This window comes from Lagenorhynchus albirostris, chromosome 9 (assembly GCF_949774975.1).
Source record: "Lagenorhynchus albirostris chromosome 9, mLagAlb1.1, whole genome shotgun sequence".
Lineage (NCBI taxonomy): Eukaryota > Metazoa > Chordata > Mammalia > Artiodactyla > Delphinidae > Lagenorhynchus > Lagenorhynchus albirostris.
This window is the reverse complement of record NC_083103.1, coordinates 9,684,527-9,700,148: the sequence shown is the minus strand read 5'-3', so window position 1 is coordinate 9,700,148 and position 15,622 is coordinate 9,684,527. Positions and strand designations below refer to the sequence as shown.

Below are 15,622 nucleotides of genomic sequence, written 5' to 3'. Positions count from 1 at the left end.
TCCCCAACTTCAGGTGGGCTGAGCTCTCCTCCATCGCCCTGGAACTCTGCAGCCTCGTGAAATGATTCTAGTTAATACGTGCGGATCCCCTCTCTCTGCAGGTGCTCCCTCATGTAAGCCTCACAAGCCAGCAGAGAGATGAACTAGCTCTCTTAACTAGCCACACAGCTGAGAAGTGGAGGTGCTGGGATTTGACCATCCCTGGAGCCCGTGCTCTGGACACGGCTAAAGAGTGCAGGAGCCGTCTGCCAGCCCACGTAGGCCAGAGGGCAGCCCCTGGTGAGCCCGCCCCAGCTGGGACAGAACCTCTGGGGGCCACCACTTGCCCTGCAGGCTGCCCGGGGTCCAGTCTCCCTGCAGTCAGATGCGCCCCTCAAGACTAGACAAGCTCCAGCGCCCGACACAGCCCCAGAGGGCTTAGCAGGCAGCAGGTACCTGCCCCTTTCACTGTTTCTGGAGCATCTTCTCATTTCAAAGCCCTGTCACGTGGGGCATCCCATTCATTATGGGAATGGGAGTCCTGGGCCCGCCCCTCAGGGCCCCAAGGATTGCAACACCTTACTAAAAGCTAGAAGAGTCCTTACCCAATTTCCCTTTTAACTTTGGCCACCAGGAAGCGTGGGGTCTAATGATAGTTCTACATGTAGCTCCTGTGAGGGCCTTTATGCCTTACACACGTACAACAATTTCCCCAACCTTCTATTTTCATCTACTTACTTTTTGTTCTGAGGTTTGTTTCTACATTTATATTCCACCTTTTCATTGTTTGTGGTTCCTGTATAGGCACATGCAGCCTTAGCTGTGGATGTAAATAAATATTAACAAATACAAAAATACAAGCCTCCCCTTAGTCCAGGCTCATTATTCTTCAGAAGAGGTAACTGAGGTCTGGAGGGGTGGTGACTTTCTGGCCTGGGGGTGCTGCCCTTGGTCTGGGACTGGCAGCTCTGGCCCAGTCACCAGGCCTCAGCAGGTAGGGCTAAACGGGGTCTAGGGAAGGTGGGCTTGAGGCTGAGATGTCCTCTTCTTCACCAGCTGAGCTGCAGAGTGATGGGGACCCCACCCGCCGAGAAGGTGGAGAGCTAGCCACTGATGACTCTGCGTGAATCCGTACAAATGATTGATGCCTTCTTTCGGGTTGATCTCCAGCGAGGGAGCTCGTGTGGATTTTGCCGGCTTCCAAGAGAGTTATGTATCAAGAGTGCAAAAGAGAGGATCTCAGCCCAGGCTCCCTGGGGTGACACTGCTAATGGGAGTGCCTCTCGGGGAGTTCGAGAAGGGCGTGCTGTGAGGAAGGGGAAGGGATGGGCCACCTTGGGGACCCTGACTGTGTGTTCAGCACCAGGTGGGAAAGCTGGGAGCCTCTGGGGCCTCTCTGAGCCTTGGTTTACTCACCCGTAAAAGGGGGCCCCAGGACTGTTTCCAAGGCCCCTTCTAACCCTGACGTTCCTGCAGTGGGTGTGGGCTTTGGACGGCAGAAGGAAGGACCCGTGTCCCTTGCCTGCTCAGCCTGTTGCTCCTCTGAAGGTGTGGGGCAGAGTCTCTGAGCCTCAGCCTCCTCGTTCTTCAGTAGAAATATTTAGCGGAAGAGCCAGATGCACTGAGCACCTAGTCTGTGACGGGTGCTGGCCTAAGTGTATGACTCACTTAACCCTTGTGACAATTCTGAGGCAGCTACTGTTCTTAGCCCCACTTTAGAAATAAGGAACCATGGCACAGAGAGGTTAAGTAACTTGTCCAAGGTCACACAGCCAGTAAGTGCAGAGCCAGGACTCAGACACAGCCTGTTTTTAGAGCATGTGGAGTGAGAGCGAGGCTGTCACCCTGCATCACTGCTGTGAGGATGGCAGGTGATTAGTCCAGGACATGGGAGGTGCTCAGCTGATGTCAGATGTATCCCGGTGGCCTGGACCTGGCTGTCATCCCTTCCTTCAGGCTCAACTTCTAGCCCATTTTCGGCCCGGATGCCTGAAACCACCTCTGCCAGGTGGGAAATCTCATGGGCTGACCTAGAGGCTGCTGGTGACACTGGACGGGCCTCCTACAGCATCATCCTGTCCTCTGTGGTTCACACTGACTCTGGTGTCCTGGCCCACCTGCAGGCAAACGAGGTGAACTCCCACGTCCCACCCGCCCCGAGCTGGTACTCTCTGTCCCGGGGGCAGCCTGTGCCCTCCTCCCTTCCCTGGGAGCTCTCAGCACCCCACCAGCTGGGACCCACCGCCAAGGGGCATTCTCCCTGAAACCTGCTCCCTGGACCAAGCCCAAGGGGACCTTAGGATCAGGGGTGAGGCCCAGCCCAGGGCACTTGAAATAGCAGCGCCCCTGCTCAAGGCCCCTGTCAGGGCTCGTATGTGCTCAGTCTGGCCCTTGCTGGTCAGCTGGAGCCAATCATGGGCATCCGCAGCACCTGCCCAAACCCCAGCACCTGTCGCAGATCACCGTGCCACGAAGTCCCCAGAAGCCCCTCAGGAGCCCTGTTGATGTGATGCCCCCCACCCACCCACTGTGAATGGAGCCCTGGGCTCCGCCGGGACCTATGCAGACCTCTGTGACCTCGTCCCAGCCAGCTTTCGCTGCAGCCTTCCATGGGGGTGCCGTTGTCCCCGTTTTGCAGCTGAAGAAACCAAAGCCCTAGCACAGTTAAGACAGCCAGAGGAGAGGATGGTCAGGGAGAGCGCTGGGGAGCGACATTTCCCCAAAACTGAAGGATTTGAGCGAAGACGGAAGGAGCCATGCCCCCAGCGCTTACGACAGCTGCTTCAGGGGGATGGAGCGGTGGTTTAGAGGGGCCAGGGCTGCCCAGGGGGAGAGGGGGTGTGAAGGAGAGCAATGCAGCAAGGCCCCCGCCCTCCGGGAGTCTCGGGTGAGCTGGGACAGGGACGGGCAGCAAGGAATCAGCAGGTGGCCAGGGCTACGCTGGGATGAGGGATCCCATAGGGTGCAGCCTGTTCTGCATGAGAGGAGTGCGGGGTGCTGCCAGGGAGGGTTTCAAGGGGGGCCGACTTTTGGTCGGCCCGAGAAAGATGAGTAGGATTTTGCCCGGCCGAGGAACTGGGGTAAAGAAAGCACAGATTCCAGTGAGGTGTTTTTAGGGAGCAGCAAGTTTGGGGGGTCTGGAAAGGAGGGTGAGGCAGTGTGAGAAGGGGCTGGAGTGCCTCCCCAGCCAGAAGGCGGCCCTGTGCCTGTCTATGCCTGGGATCCTTAGGGCTTGGGGAGTATCTTCCTGCTCCAGGATTCAGAGAGGGCAAGGCACCTGCCCAAGGTTGCACAGCCTGCCTGCCAGTTACTGAGGCCATTAGCTGCTGCCTGAGAGGCTTGGACTTTATCCTGCAGACCACTGGAGCCATGGAAGGTTTTTAAAGTAGGGATCAGCGTGTGCATCTTAGAAAACAGTTTTGCATTTTTAGAGAGAGGAACTCTGAGAATGGTTAATACTTAACTCGGGGGCCTGAACCTCCATCAAGGAAATTGGGCTTTGTGGGTGGAGGAAGAAGGGGGCCTCGGAGTGCCACTCAAGTCCTTCCATCCACGTGTGGGGTTGTCCTGGTGCCTCCCCTCACACCTGCCTCTGTTGGGGGGGTGCCCAGCCAGGGGCATGGGAGGCGCCCAGCAGTGCCCCTGTTCTCCCCCGCCCACCGGCGGGGGCGCCACACCTCCCCTGGAAGTGCCCCTGGTCTGGGTAAGGAAGGGAGGCTGGGCGCTGCCCCCACGGAGGTTTCTGAAGGGCACGGACCCTGTGCCCTAGGGGAGGAGAGCCAGAGGTGGTGCTTTGTGGCAGCCCCGGACCAGGAAGTAGCCTCTGCCCTCCCCCATCCTGAGACATTTCCTCCGGATGAACTCACATCCCCAGCAGGGGAACAGGCCCCCATTGTGAAGGGCCGGGGTCTCGAGAGAAAGGGTGTCTTTCAGGCCCTTAAAAATAGCAGCCCTGGGATGTATGAATCTGCATGGAGTCGAGTGGCCCATCCTCCCCCAGCAGCAGCACAGGCGCTGTCACCCCCCAGCCCACACCGTGACCTGGTGGTGACCAGCTGGAGAATCCACTAGCCCAGGCCGCTGGTCCACCGGCTTCACGCACTCTCCCTCTGCTTCGCCCGCCTGAGCTAAGACCGTCGCTGGCTTTGTCCAGCACTGCTGGGCCCTCTCGTATGGTCCGCACTAGACCCTTAGCAGGTGGGGATAATCGACACTTTACAGATGAGGAAACTGAGGCACAACTAGTAAGTCATACCTTTAGCGGGTGATGGAGCCCAGGTCGGAAGCCAGGCAGCGCTGGGCCTAGGATTCTGCCCAGCTGGGGGCTGGGCCCGGGTGCAGGCTGGAGGGCGCGGGGTGTGGTCCCCAGGCCTGTAATGGGGCACCCGGTGGGGTCAGCCCGCAGCAGCCCTGCCACGTGACCTAGGGGGGACTGGCACTGACCACAGCTGGCGGCTGGGCACTCCCTGAGCCGGGGGACAGAGGCTGCCACTGGCCGTATCACTCCAGGGTCTTGACAGATCTTCGGCCACTTCTGCAGGGGAGCCAGGCTCACCCCACCCCTCCCGCCTGAGAGCAGGTAGGGCGGGGCCGCGTGCGCCCGAGGTTGTTAAGTGAATGATACGTGTGAGTTGAGGGAGTTCTAGCCATTCTAGACTCCAAGAGGTGAAGGGCGGGGGTGAGAGCAGGCGATTGGGAAGGGTTCACCCTGCATCCCTGAGCACGAGATGTTCTAGGCTCCTGGCAGGGCAGCCCTCACCCGCCAGCCCCTCTGGGACAGCCCTCCCCCTCCTCTGCCGGGGTCTGGCCTGATTAGAGCGGTGCTGCAGCACCTGCTGGGACCTCTCAGTCACTTCATTTGTGTGAGGGGCCCCTGAGCCCAACCCCACGCTCCAGCTCACCCTCCGTGGGCCACCTGGAATCAGGGAAGGGCTGTAGAGAGCTGGCGGCTGAAATACCAGCTGTTGGCAGCTCTGCCCTTCCCAGCCCTGCTGCCACCCATGGAGTCCCAGCCCCTCCCATCCCGTCCGTCCTTTCAAACCGGAGCCGTTGCGGTCAGCCGCTTGTCACAGACACAGGACTGGAGCCCCAGCCTCCTGCAGTCCCAGACCCCCACCCCCCGGACACCCCACCACGCAGCTCCGTGCTCTCCATCCTTCTCCTGCTTCCCAGAATCCGTGCTCCGACTCCTCCTTGGAGAGAGTGAGATGATGTCACTTCCTGAGGGTGGGGGGAGGAGTAGGCACGACCCCAGCAGGCTAGCCCGCCAGCCTGCCCGCCAGGCCGCCACCTCTCTGGGAGCAGCCGGGCAGCGGCTGGATGAAGCGGCTGCACCAGGGAGAGGGCGACCGAGACGGGCTGGGCTGGACGTGCTGGCCGGCCACCTGGCTGCACACCCCGTCGCCCACCCTGAGGGCCGCGCCCACCGGCCGGGGAGACTTGGCCACTTCCCGAGTGATGCCGGTCTCCGCAGACACTCTTTTTCCCTGGAGCCGTCACCGGGGAGAGGAGGACTTGCCGCCCACCTCTGGACCAGGTGCCATGTAAGCCTCTGCCAGCCTGGGGGCAGCTGCCCACCAGCACCCAGCCTCCCGCAGCAGGGGTTCCTCCGCACAGCTGAGCGCAGGGCTGCCCCGGAGCCCCTCACCCGTGTCTCCCGGGCCCCCCCCCCCCCGTGGGGAGCCAACCAGCCGGCGCCCCTGCCCTGGTTCCTAGGGCTCTAGGGAGGTGGGGAGGCCCGGATTCCTGGGCCCTCCTCCCTGAGCTTGCCTGTGGCTAACTTGAATTCAGCTACTTCAGAGAGTTGAGATCTGGGCGGTAAAGGCTGCATGGCCCAGGGTGGGTGTGGGAGCGGTGGTCGCCAGGAGGATGGGATACCCGCAGGGCTTGCCCACTGCCCTTCCGGCAGAGGGGCTGGGCACCCCAGCTACACTCCTGACCCCCTGTCTCAACCATGTCCTTCCCTGCCAAGAGGCTTAGCTGTGATTGGGAATTCTGTCTGACGGGTGCAAAATCAAGTCATGGAGCGTGCTCCCAGCATTCCAGCAAAGCACGAAACGGAAGACATCATTCCGCAGATATTTACCGAACACCTACTATGTGCTGGGCGCTCCCATCCTCCACGTGTGCCAGCCACGTGCATGCCCTCGCCCCCACCTTCCCCAAGGCCTTCAGCCTTCCACCTGCCCGGCTCGGCGCCTGCCGGGAGACAGGCTCCGGCTTGGCCTGGGAAGCCCTCACCCAACCCCAGGGACAGAAGGAACTGGGCGGCAGGTGGTGGGTGAGGGGGCTCCCTGATCCCATGGAAAGGGAGGCAGGGGTGAGCCCAGGTCTTTAGGGAGCTGAGCAGTTCCTGTTGGGGTGACCCCAGGCAGAGCTGATCCCAAGGGGTCTGTGCTAGTCTTGCGGGGAGGAGAGTCGTCACGGGTAAGACTGAAGCCAGTGTCTGGCTGCTACAGTTTTAGATATCGGCTCCAGGGGGTGGATACTGTGGGAGGTGGATCCTGCCCAGGGATGGGCCTGAAAGCCCTGGGGCTGTAGGGCCTGGGAGAGATGCCTCTGCTGCTGGGCACACCTGACCAGGAGCGTGGTGGCCCTGGGTGCCGCAGCAGCCCGGGCAGCCTCAGGGTCCTCTGCTCTGTTTCAGGAGGTGAGCGCCAGGCCCGCTGAGCCTCTGCAGAGCTGCCAGCCATGCCCGGGATCGTGGTGTTCCGGCGGCGCTGGTCTGTGGGCAGCGATGACCTCGTCCTGCCAGCCATCTTCCTCTTCCTCCTCCACACCACCTGGTGAGTCTCGGGGCCACGCCACGGGCCTGGAAGGAGGCCTGCTGGCCATCTGTCCCAACCCTGTTGTGTTCCCAGCTCCCCGGAGTTGGTGCTGAAACGGCTACGCCTTTAGGGCAATACCCCCGTGGAGCCCAGAGACCCCGCCTGGCCACCGCCGGACCTGACCCCAGCACTGGGCGGAGCCGCTGTGCTGTCTGCCCACGGCTGGTGGCTGGGCTCCCTGCTCTCGCTCCCCTGTCCCTGGATGCCCGTGTCCTCAGAGGGACTTGCTGCCAGGTAGACAGGGGTCCTGCTCCCGGAGCAGTGAAGCCCTCCACCCCGCGTCCAGGCTGCGTGCGGCTGCCCGCCGGAGGCCGTGGGAGGTGCGTGGGCCGCCCGGCCCCTCTCACGTGCACGTTCCCCCAGGTTTGTGATCCTGTCCGTGGTGCTCTTCGGCCTGGTCTACAACCCGAACGAGGCCTGCTCCCTGAACCTGGTGGACCACGGCCGCGGTTACCTGGGCATTTTGCTGAGCTGCATGATCGCTGAGATGGCCATCATCTGGCTGAGCATGCGCGGCGGCATCCTCTACACGGAGCCCCGCGAATCCATGCAGTACGTGCTCTACGTGCGCCTGGGTAAGGGCCCCCTGCCGTGGGTGAGGGGGCCGCTCCGGCCCACCCCCCCCCCCCTCCTGGGCCCAGCGTTCTTTCGGCCACACGCGATGGGCTGGGCCCTGTGGCAGCACCAGGGCCAGCAGCGAACAGGCAGAGTTACTGGGCCCGGTTCTGGACCGGGCGTGGGCAGGCTGCGGCCTGAGGGCCAAGCGCAGCCCGCCGTCTGTTTTTTAAATAAAGTTTTATTGGAACCCAGCCACACTCATTCATTTAGTACTTATTGCCTCTGGCTGCTTTTGCATGACCACAGCAGAGCCGAGAAGTTGTGACGGATGTTATGACCCACAACATCTAAAAATATTATTTACTCTGTGGCCCTTTACAGAAGAAGGTTGCCGACCGCTGCTCCGTCTAGGCTGTGCATATCCTTCAGCTGCTTTGTGACCCTTCCCCGAACAGCCCCCCACCCTCCCGGGGAAGCCCCTCAGGGGCCTGGACCAGCTCCCGGAGGACCCGCCTGTCTCCTCTTCCTTGGGCTCGGGACCCAGCCGCCTCTCCCAGTCACTCCTGGTGGATACTCTTGTGCTCCTGTGGCCTCTGCTAAGTCCTCTTCCCGTGTTAACTCAGGGAGGAGCCATTGTTGGCCTCATTTTGCAGATGAGGAATCTGGGGCCCAGGGAGGTTACTTTGCTTGCTTAAGGTCACATGCCTAGTAAGCATATGAGTGTCAGAGCTGAGATTTGAACCCAAGTTGTCTGGCTCTAAAGCCTGGGCTCTCGGCTGCCACACTGGGATGGCTGTAGAGCTGGGGCTTCCAATGCTGCCCCCTGGGGGGCCGTCAATTCTCCCACCTGCCCCCCTAACCCCATCTCAGCCCTGGGCCCACTGCTCTGGTCTGGGCAGGGCACCTTGGGCAGCTGGCTGCTGGGGCCCTTTCCCTCTCCTGCCTCAAGTGCCAGAGGCCTCCTCCTGGGAATAGCAGTTTCCATGAAATGAACACCCCGTCACCCAGTTCTCACAGCCCTGTACCATGGACCTTGTCACCCCCATTTTACAGACGAGGAAACGGAGGCTCAGAGAGATTAGGTAGCTTGCCTAAGATGCGTCTGATCCCAGAGTTCATGGGTATAGTTCTCATTCCTGAACGAACAGAGAAACGCCTCTTCGTCATGCACCTTTGCGGTCACCTTCTCAGGGGGACGTCGGGGCCTGAGGGCACATGAGTAGAACCGGTGGTGGGACAGCCACACCCCCGGGCCCTCTGCGCCACGAGGCCTGTGTGGCAGGGGCGGCGGGCAGTCTACTGTGCTGGCCAGGCATCCTGTGACAGGGGGAGCCGGGCCCAGGTTCCAGGGCCTCCCGTCCTTCAGCTGGGGCCCTCCTCTCCTTGCAGCCATCCTGGTGATCGAGTTCATCTACGCCATCGTGGGCATCGTCTGGCTCACCCAGTACTACACCTCCTGCAATGACCTCACTGCCAAAAACGTCACGCTCGGTACGTTGGTCGGCCCGGGGGTGGAGGGGCCGGGGCCAGCCCTGACCCTAACCCTAACCCTAACCCTGGCATGGAGGGCACAGGACCAGGTTAGACAGGGCAGCCCCGGGATGGAGGGGCCGGGGCCAGCCCTAACCCTAACCCTAACCCTCACCCTGGCATGGAGGGCACAGGACCAGGTTAGACAGGGCAGCCCCGGGATGGAGGGGCCGGGGCCAGCCCTAACCCTAACCCTAACCCTCACCCTGGCATGGAGGGCACAGGGCCAGGTTAGACAGGGCAGCCCCGGGATGGAGGGGCCGGGGCCAGCCCTAACCCTAACCCTAACCCTAACCCTAACCCTGGCATGGAGGGCACAGGGCCAGGTTAGACAGGGCAGCCCCGGGATGGAGGGGCCGGGGCCAGCCCTAACCCTAACCCTAACCCTAACCCTAACCCTGGCATGGAGGGCACAGGGCCAGGTTAGACAGGGCAGCCCCGGGATGGAGGGGCCGGGGCCAGCCCTAACCCTAACCCTAACCCTGGCATGGAGGGCACAGGGCCAGGTTAGACAGGGCAGCCCCGGGATGGAGGGGCCGGGGCCAGCCCTAACCCTAACCCTAACCCTAACCCTGGCATGGAGGGCACAGGGCCAGGTTAGACAGGGCAGCCCTGGGGTGGAGGGGCCGGGGCCAGCCCTAACCCTAACCCTAACCCTGGCATGGAGGGCACAGGGCCAGGTTAGACAGGGCAGCCCTGGGGTGGAGGGAACAGGTCAGGTTAGAGAATAGGAAGCTCAGGCGCTGTGAGAGGGAAACAGTCTCCATGAGGACGCCAGGCAGTCTGCCATACCCCCTTGGGGAGCCCTGGGTTTCGGGGGCAGCAGCGGGCACAGCACTGCCCAGGGCTCCGGAAACCCACACAGCTGTCTGCTCGTGCCAAGGATGGGCCTTGGGGTCACGGCTCAGCCCGGGGGGACGGCTGTGTGGCCAGAGGCTAGGGCCAGGGCCTTTGGAGCCTTGCTCTTGGGCCCCAGAAGCAGTTGGGGGTAGGGAGGCTGCAGCGCCCCTTCTTCAGAGCCAGAGCGGTGTCCCCAGCACCATGACCCTTGGCTTCCCACGGCCGCCTCCACAGGGATGGTTGTCTGCAACTGGGTGGTCATCCTGAGCGTCTGTATCACCGTCCTCTGCGTCTTCGACCCCACGGGCCGCACCTTTGTCAAGCTGAGGGCCACCAAGAGGAGGCAGCGCAACCTGCGGACCTACAACCTGCGGTCAGTGGGCCGGGCGGGCGGGCGGGTGTCCCCCGCGGGGTTTGCTGACGGTGGACAGAGGCCGGCCCCACGCCTCTCTCCCGACGTCTAAACCTGTGTGAGCCCTGGGCGCCGGCCAAAGGCTTACCTCAGGTTCCTGGTCTGTAAAGTGGGAACCGCAGTAATTCCTGCCTCGTGCTCCGCTGTGAGGTTTAACGGAGTGATTAACACCGTGCTCATGGGAGGTTCGTGCTCAGTAAATGGTAGCCACTGTCATCATCTTCAGCACTAACAACACGAGAGTAATGGTAGGAAGCGCTCGGACGGCGAGCCAAGCATTGCATGTATTAACTTACAGTAGCTCGCCGAGGTAGCTGTTAGCATCATCCCCATAACATAGAGGAAGAAACAGAGGCACAGAGAGCTTATGTGAGTTGTCTGAGGTGACACAGCTGGTAAATGGTGAGGCTGGGGTCAAGCCTAGGCAGCCTGGCTTTAGAGCCCTTGCTCTTAAGCACTCGGTGAGGCTGCCTCTAGGATTAAGGGGGCTGGAGGAGGTTAACCAAGGAAGGCTTCCTGGAGGGGAGATGTTCTGCACAGTGTTTTGGAGAAGCGGGGGAGGCCGTGCCATGGCAGAGAAAATGCGGGAGGACGTCCAGGCACATTCACAGGGTTCCTGTTTATTGAAAGAAAAAGAGAGGGGGTGCTTCCAGGGTGGGTCACAGTGACTCCTATATATTGAGCTTCTGTTCTGCATCAGGCCCTGCACTGAGCCCCTTCCGCCATCCGTCTGTGTAATCCTTTTGCCAACCCTGGTGCGGTTGTGACACCCATTCTACAGATGAGGGGTCCAAGTCCCAGAGCGGGCAGGTCACTTGCCCCAGGTCAGGCTGGTGGGGAGTGGAACTGGCACTCCATCCCCAGCCCAGGGCAGCAGGGTCAGGAGCCCTCAGCCAGGGGAGTGTGCTGCCCAGGCCCCCACCCCACCCTCGCGCACCTCTGTGTCCCAGCTCCCCTGGGCCCTCCGCGTCAGCTCGGCACTGTAGCCAGAGCCTTACCCGTGCCTGGGCTGGCCACCTCCCAGCCCCAAATGCCAGGTTTTGGAGCCAAGGCCCCGGAGCCTGTCGTTCCTCCGGGTGCAGCTGGCCATGACCACCAGTACCATTCTGCTCATTCCAATCACATGCCCCCACCTGGCCTGGTTTCTGGGCTCCTGGGGCCCTGGGGAAAAAACTCTCCCCTCCCCAACTCTGGGTAATTGCCTTTGGGGCCCAGGGCAGCCAACGCCTTTGCACTTGGGAGTTGTCGGTGGCTGTCATCTGAATTAGAACGTTTTCCAGCGGTGCAGGGCCCTGTGCGGGTAGTGAGGGTCCTCGAGCTCACAGGTCCCCACCTGTTGTGGTTTGTCCAGCTCTCGAGCGGGCTTGGGAGGGCAGCCCAGGCCACAGCTGGGTGGCTGTGACCACCTCTCAGGCTCTTCCCCACTCGCCCTCCCTCTGCTCTGAAACCAACAGACAGTTTTTCTAACAGGGCCGTTTTCAAGCCTGCTGACCCTTCATCCGCTTCCAGGTTTGGGGCTGTGCACAAGCCCTACTGCCTCACACCAACGGATTATTTTAGTCTCTGGGAGTCAGGGAGCTGTTTAAGTCCTTTGCTCTTTCTCCTTCCAGTGAAATCTGCTGGGGTTTGGGGTGGGTTCTTCCCACCACTACTTCCTGGAAGCCTGACCTTGGATCTTTGCGGAAGGAGTGTCTGCCCTCCCTTCGCTTTAGTGAGCCCCAGGGTGGGGGATGCTGGATCCATGAACTTTCTGTCCAGACTTTATTTATTTATTTTTGGCTGCGTTGGGTCTTCGTTGCTGCGCGCGGGCTTTCTGTATTTGCAGTGAGTGGGGGCTACTCTTCATTGCGGTGCACAGGCTTCTCATTGCGGTGGCTTCTCGTTGCAGAGCACGGGCTCTAGGTGCGCAGGCTTCAATAGTTGTGGCATGCGGGCTCAGTGGTTGTGGTTCACGGGTCCTAGAGCACAGACTCAGTAGTTGTGGTTCACGGGTCCTAGAGCACGGGCTCAGTAGTTGTGGCGCACGGGCTTAGTTGCTCCACAGCATGTGGGATCTTCCCGGACCAGGGTTCGAACCCGTGTGCCCTGCATTGGCAGGCGGATTCTTAACCACTGTGCCACCAGAGAAGCCCACTTTCTGTGCAGATTGAGTGTGTCTCTCCCTGTCTTGGTCTATGTAGCCTAACTGATGCTTTATGCCAAATGTGTCATTGGCTCCATCTGCCCCCTGGTGGGCATAAAGGGTACTGCAGTAGAGTATACAGCACTTACCATCTGCCGGAGGGAAGGGAGGAAATTCTCTTCGAATGTTTAAAAGCCAATTTGGTTAGAAAGGGTTAAAGAACGTGATGCTCTGGGAACTCAGCTTGGCCAGCATGCTGTCCTTTCATCAAGTCCCCAGTAGGGGGGACGTTGGCTTAGGATATGAGGCTGCCCAAGTCCCTTAGGGCTGGCAGGTCCCAGAAATAGCAAATCCCTTGCACCGTTTCCTAACCCCCTCCTGTAGCCCTGGAAGGCTCTGTGGCTCTCCCTGTCCTTGTGGCCCATGGCCTGTGGAACCAGGGTTGGGAGCAGGAAGCGGCCCTTAGTTGCAAAGAGGAGCCGAGAGGCAGGGGAGGGGGGACCCGGTCTGTCACTCCTGATGGATGCTAAGTGCCTTGCAGGCACCCAGGGCCACCCGTGTCTGCCCGTCCTGACCACCCAGCGCCAGGCTCTGAAGGAGCTGAGGGCAGGGCACATGTCACGACAGCAAGCCAGCCCCTCGTGCTCAGTCTGGAAATTTACTTTTTTTTTTTTTTTTTCTGGTACGTGGGCCTCTCACCATTGCAGCCCCTCCCGTTGCGGAGCACAGGCTCCGGACGCGCAGGCCCAGCAGCCATGGCTCACGGGCCCAGCCGCTCCGCGGCATGTGGGATCTTCCCGGACTGGGGCACGAACCTGCGTCCCCTGCACCGGCGGGCAGACTCCCAACCACTGTGCCACCAGGGAAGCCCTGGAAATTTACATTTTTATATTGGATCTGTTATCTTCATGCTCAAAACACACCGACTTCTGGGCACCCAGCATTGGAAGGGTCTCCGTGGATAATCGGCCAATTGCTCTCCCTTTGGGTGCAGACTCCTGGGTACCCTGACTCCCCATCAGAGCAGCCAGACCCATTGGGGCTGGGGTTGAGGGTGGAACAGACAGGGGCCAGCCATGCAGATGAAAGGCAGGGGCCCTCTCCCCTCTAATGCAACAGTTCCAAGGAGTTGAAGAATGCGGAGCCTCATTCAGCCCCTTAAACTTCCTCAAGTACAGACAATGTGAGAAATCCTTTCTGAGAGGGGAAACAGGTCTCTCCGGCAGGTCTGCTCCAGGCCAGGAAACAAGTCGGCAGAGAGGCCAGCACCCTGCCACCATCTCCCAGGGCTCTTGATTTGAGCTTTTGGAGTGGACCGCAGGGCAGCCCCCAGTTCGGGCTGCCAGCTCTGAAGCCCCCAGAGTGTGCTGTTGTCAGTCTGCCAGAAGTTGGGAGCGTAGGCCCTGGCCTCGGCCAACAGTGCACCATCTCAGGCCATCAGGAGCCCCCCAGGGAGAGCCCTGCTGGCTGATAGCCAGGTCACTGGCGGGCCAGCCTTGGCCGGACCCAGGCCTATTCTCCCCTAGACCCTCCTACTGGGGAGCCCTTTGCTGGGGTCCTGGGAACAGGCTGTCCTGTTTCTGTAATGCGGGCCCAGCTCTTCTGGCCGGGCCCCCTGACCTCACACATACCAACTCTCCCCCACTGCAGGCACCGCTTAGAAGAGGGTCAGGCCACCAGCTGGTCGCGCCGGCTCAAAGTGTTCCTCTGCTGTACTCGGACGAAGGACTCCCAGTCAGTAAGTACTGGGAAGTCGCCGTCCTGGGGCTCACATCCTGCTGTCGGCGACTCAGGAGGCTTCCCTCCGCAGCCCTGCCGGGTGGGGCAGGAGTGAGCTGACAGCCTGCTCCTAAGAGGACCTGTTACTATTCACTGAAGGACTCCCTCCAGCATGTGAGACAGCCAACCCCTTGCTTTGTCAAGGAGACAGAAACATGTGAAGACCTTTTATCCACCCCCTTGGAACTCAAGAGTTTAGTTTAGGAGAAGAGATACTCAAATATCAGGGCAACCCGAAGACAGAAAAGCAGCATCTCAGCAGCTGCAGGTCCCTCTGGAAGATCCGTCCCTCGACGCGCACTGTTAGCCTTCCGCACCCGCCAGGGCGCTGTGGGTCAGTGGTGGGTGGCCCCCGGGTTGGGGAGGGGAGGCAGGGCCCTTAGGGGTCATCTAGTCCCACCCTTCGTTTTGCAGATCAGGCCGCTGAGGCCCAGAGAGGTGGAGTGACTTACTCAGCATTGCACAGCTAGTTAGTGGCAGAGCAAGTGAGGTCAGGAGACCACTCCTCCCCAAGCCAGACAGCAGGTGCCCTGCATGGCAGCCCCCGGAAGCCTTGAGTGGCTCCTACCCACTAGCAGCCCCTGGTGAGCCGTGGAGTGAGTAATCAAGCGTAAGAAAGTCCCTCCCACCCCCAGAGGTTCCCTGGTGGGTGGGAAGCACCCCCCCCCAACCCCGGGGCTCTCGGGGGAGTCTGAGGGGTCTCAGCTCAGGGCGTGCAGAGGACACACCCACCCCTCCTGGCAGACAGCTTCAGGGCTGGCGTTGGAGCCTGGGGAAAAAGCAGAACGTCTTTTCTCAAAAAGGCCGGGGCTCCCCGGAACCTAGGTCCCATCAAACACTGACGGCCTGGGGGTCAGGTCAGGTCAGGTCCAGCCCAGAGAACGTTTTGATCACCTCATGCTGTGTTGCTTAAAAATTTGAATTGGTGGCCAACATGTAAAAATCAGGAGAGTGTAGGGAAAGTTCAGTCTTTCTAGATTTGCCCGAGGTGGGCCTCTCACAGCAGTAGCAGGCTCTGTTTGGCCCCGTTAGGCTTTTGCGTTTGCAGCCCTTGATTCTTCCTCTCTTGCATGTGCCACACACTCAAGGGTGAAACCCAGTGAGAGGAAACCAGTTGCCATGAGTTTCTTCCCATCGCAGCCTCTCCTGACCAGTCAGGGAAGGGGTCCCAGACTCAGCTTGTCGTGGGGCAGGGCAGACGGCACTCTGCCGCAAGGGCTGCGTCTGTCTGCCTTGCCTCCCGCTCCCAGGCCCCAAGCATGGCTGTCCTGAGAACACAGCTGGCAGGACAGCCAGGGGGGCCAGTGGCCCCAGGTCACATGCCCCTTCTGCAGGCACGTGGTGGGGGTCCCTGAGCCTACAACTGTGGACAGGTCGGGGAGGGGGCCTGAGACCCAGCGCTCCGTACAGCCCTTAGCAGGGCATTCAAGGTCACAGCTGGTGGGAGGTGGGAAGAAACTCAGTGTGGGGAAAGCAGCCAGGAGCTTAGTTTTGGCTCCTCTGCTAGAGAGAAAGGCTGAAGGAGAAACAGGCCAGGCCCAGGCCTTGATTCCTAGTCCTGGGGAAAGAACAGGA

General features: G+C 60.8%; 1 protein-coding gene across 11 annotated transcripts in view; it reads left to right on the top strand.

Moving 5' to 3' along the window:
• DAGLA (diacylglycerol lipase alpha) overlaps window positions 1-15,622 on the top strand; it is a 61,955-nt gene that overhangs the window by 28,914 nt on the left and 17,419 nt on the right. For 2 of the 11 annotated variants that reach the window (XM_060158994.1, XM_060158996.1), the window contains exons 2-6: window positions 6,626-6,764; window positions 7,170-7,381; window positions 8,754-8,855; window positions 9,969-10,107; window positions 13,919-14,006. In XM_060158994.1, the coding sequence (XP_060014977.1) occupies window positions 6,670-6,764; window positions 7,170-7,381; window positions 8,754-8,855; window positions 9,969-10,107; window positions 13,919-14,006 (636 nt within the window). In that variant the 5' untranslated portion in view covers window positions 6,626-6,669. Of the gene's footprint in view, window positions 1-140; window positions 432-1,035; window positions 5,523-6,349; window positions 6,406-6,625; window positions 6,765-7,169; window positions 7,382-8,753; window positions 8,856-9,968; window positions 10,108-13,918; window positions 14,007-15,622 lie in introns of those variants that run through there. The other 9 variants (XM_060158990.1, XM_060158993.1, XM_060158991.1 and 6 more) reach the window with 9 other exon arrangements.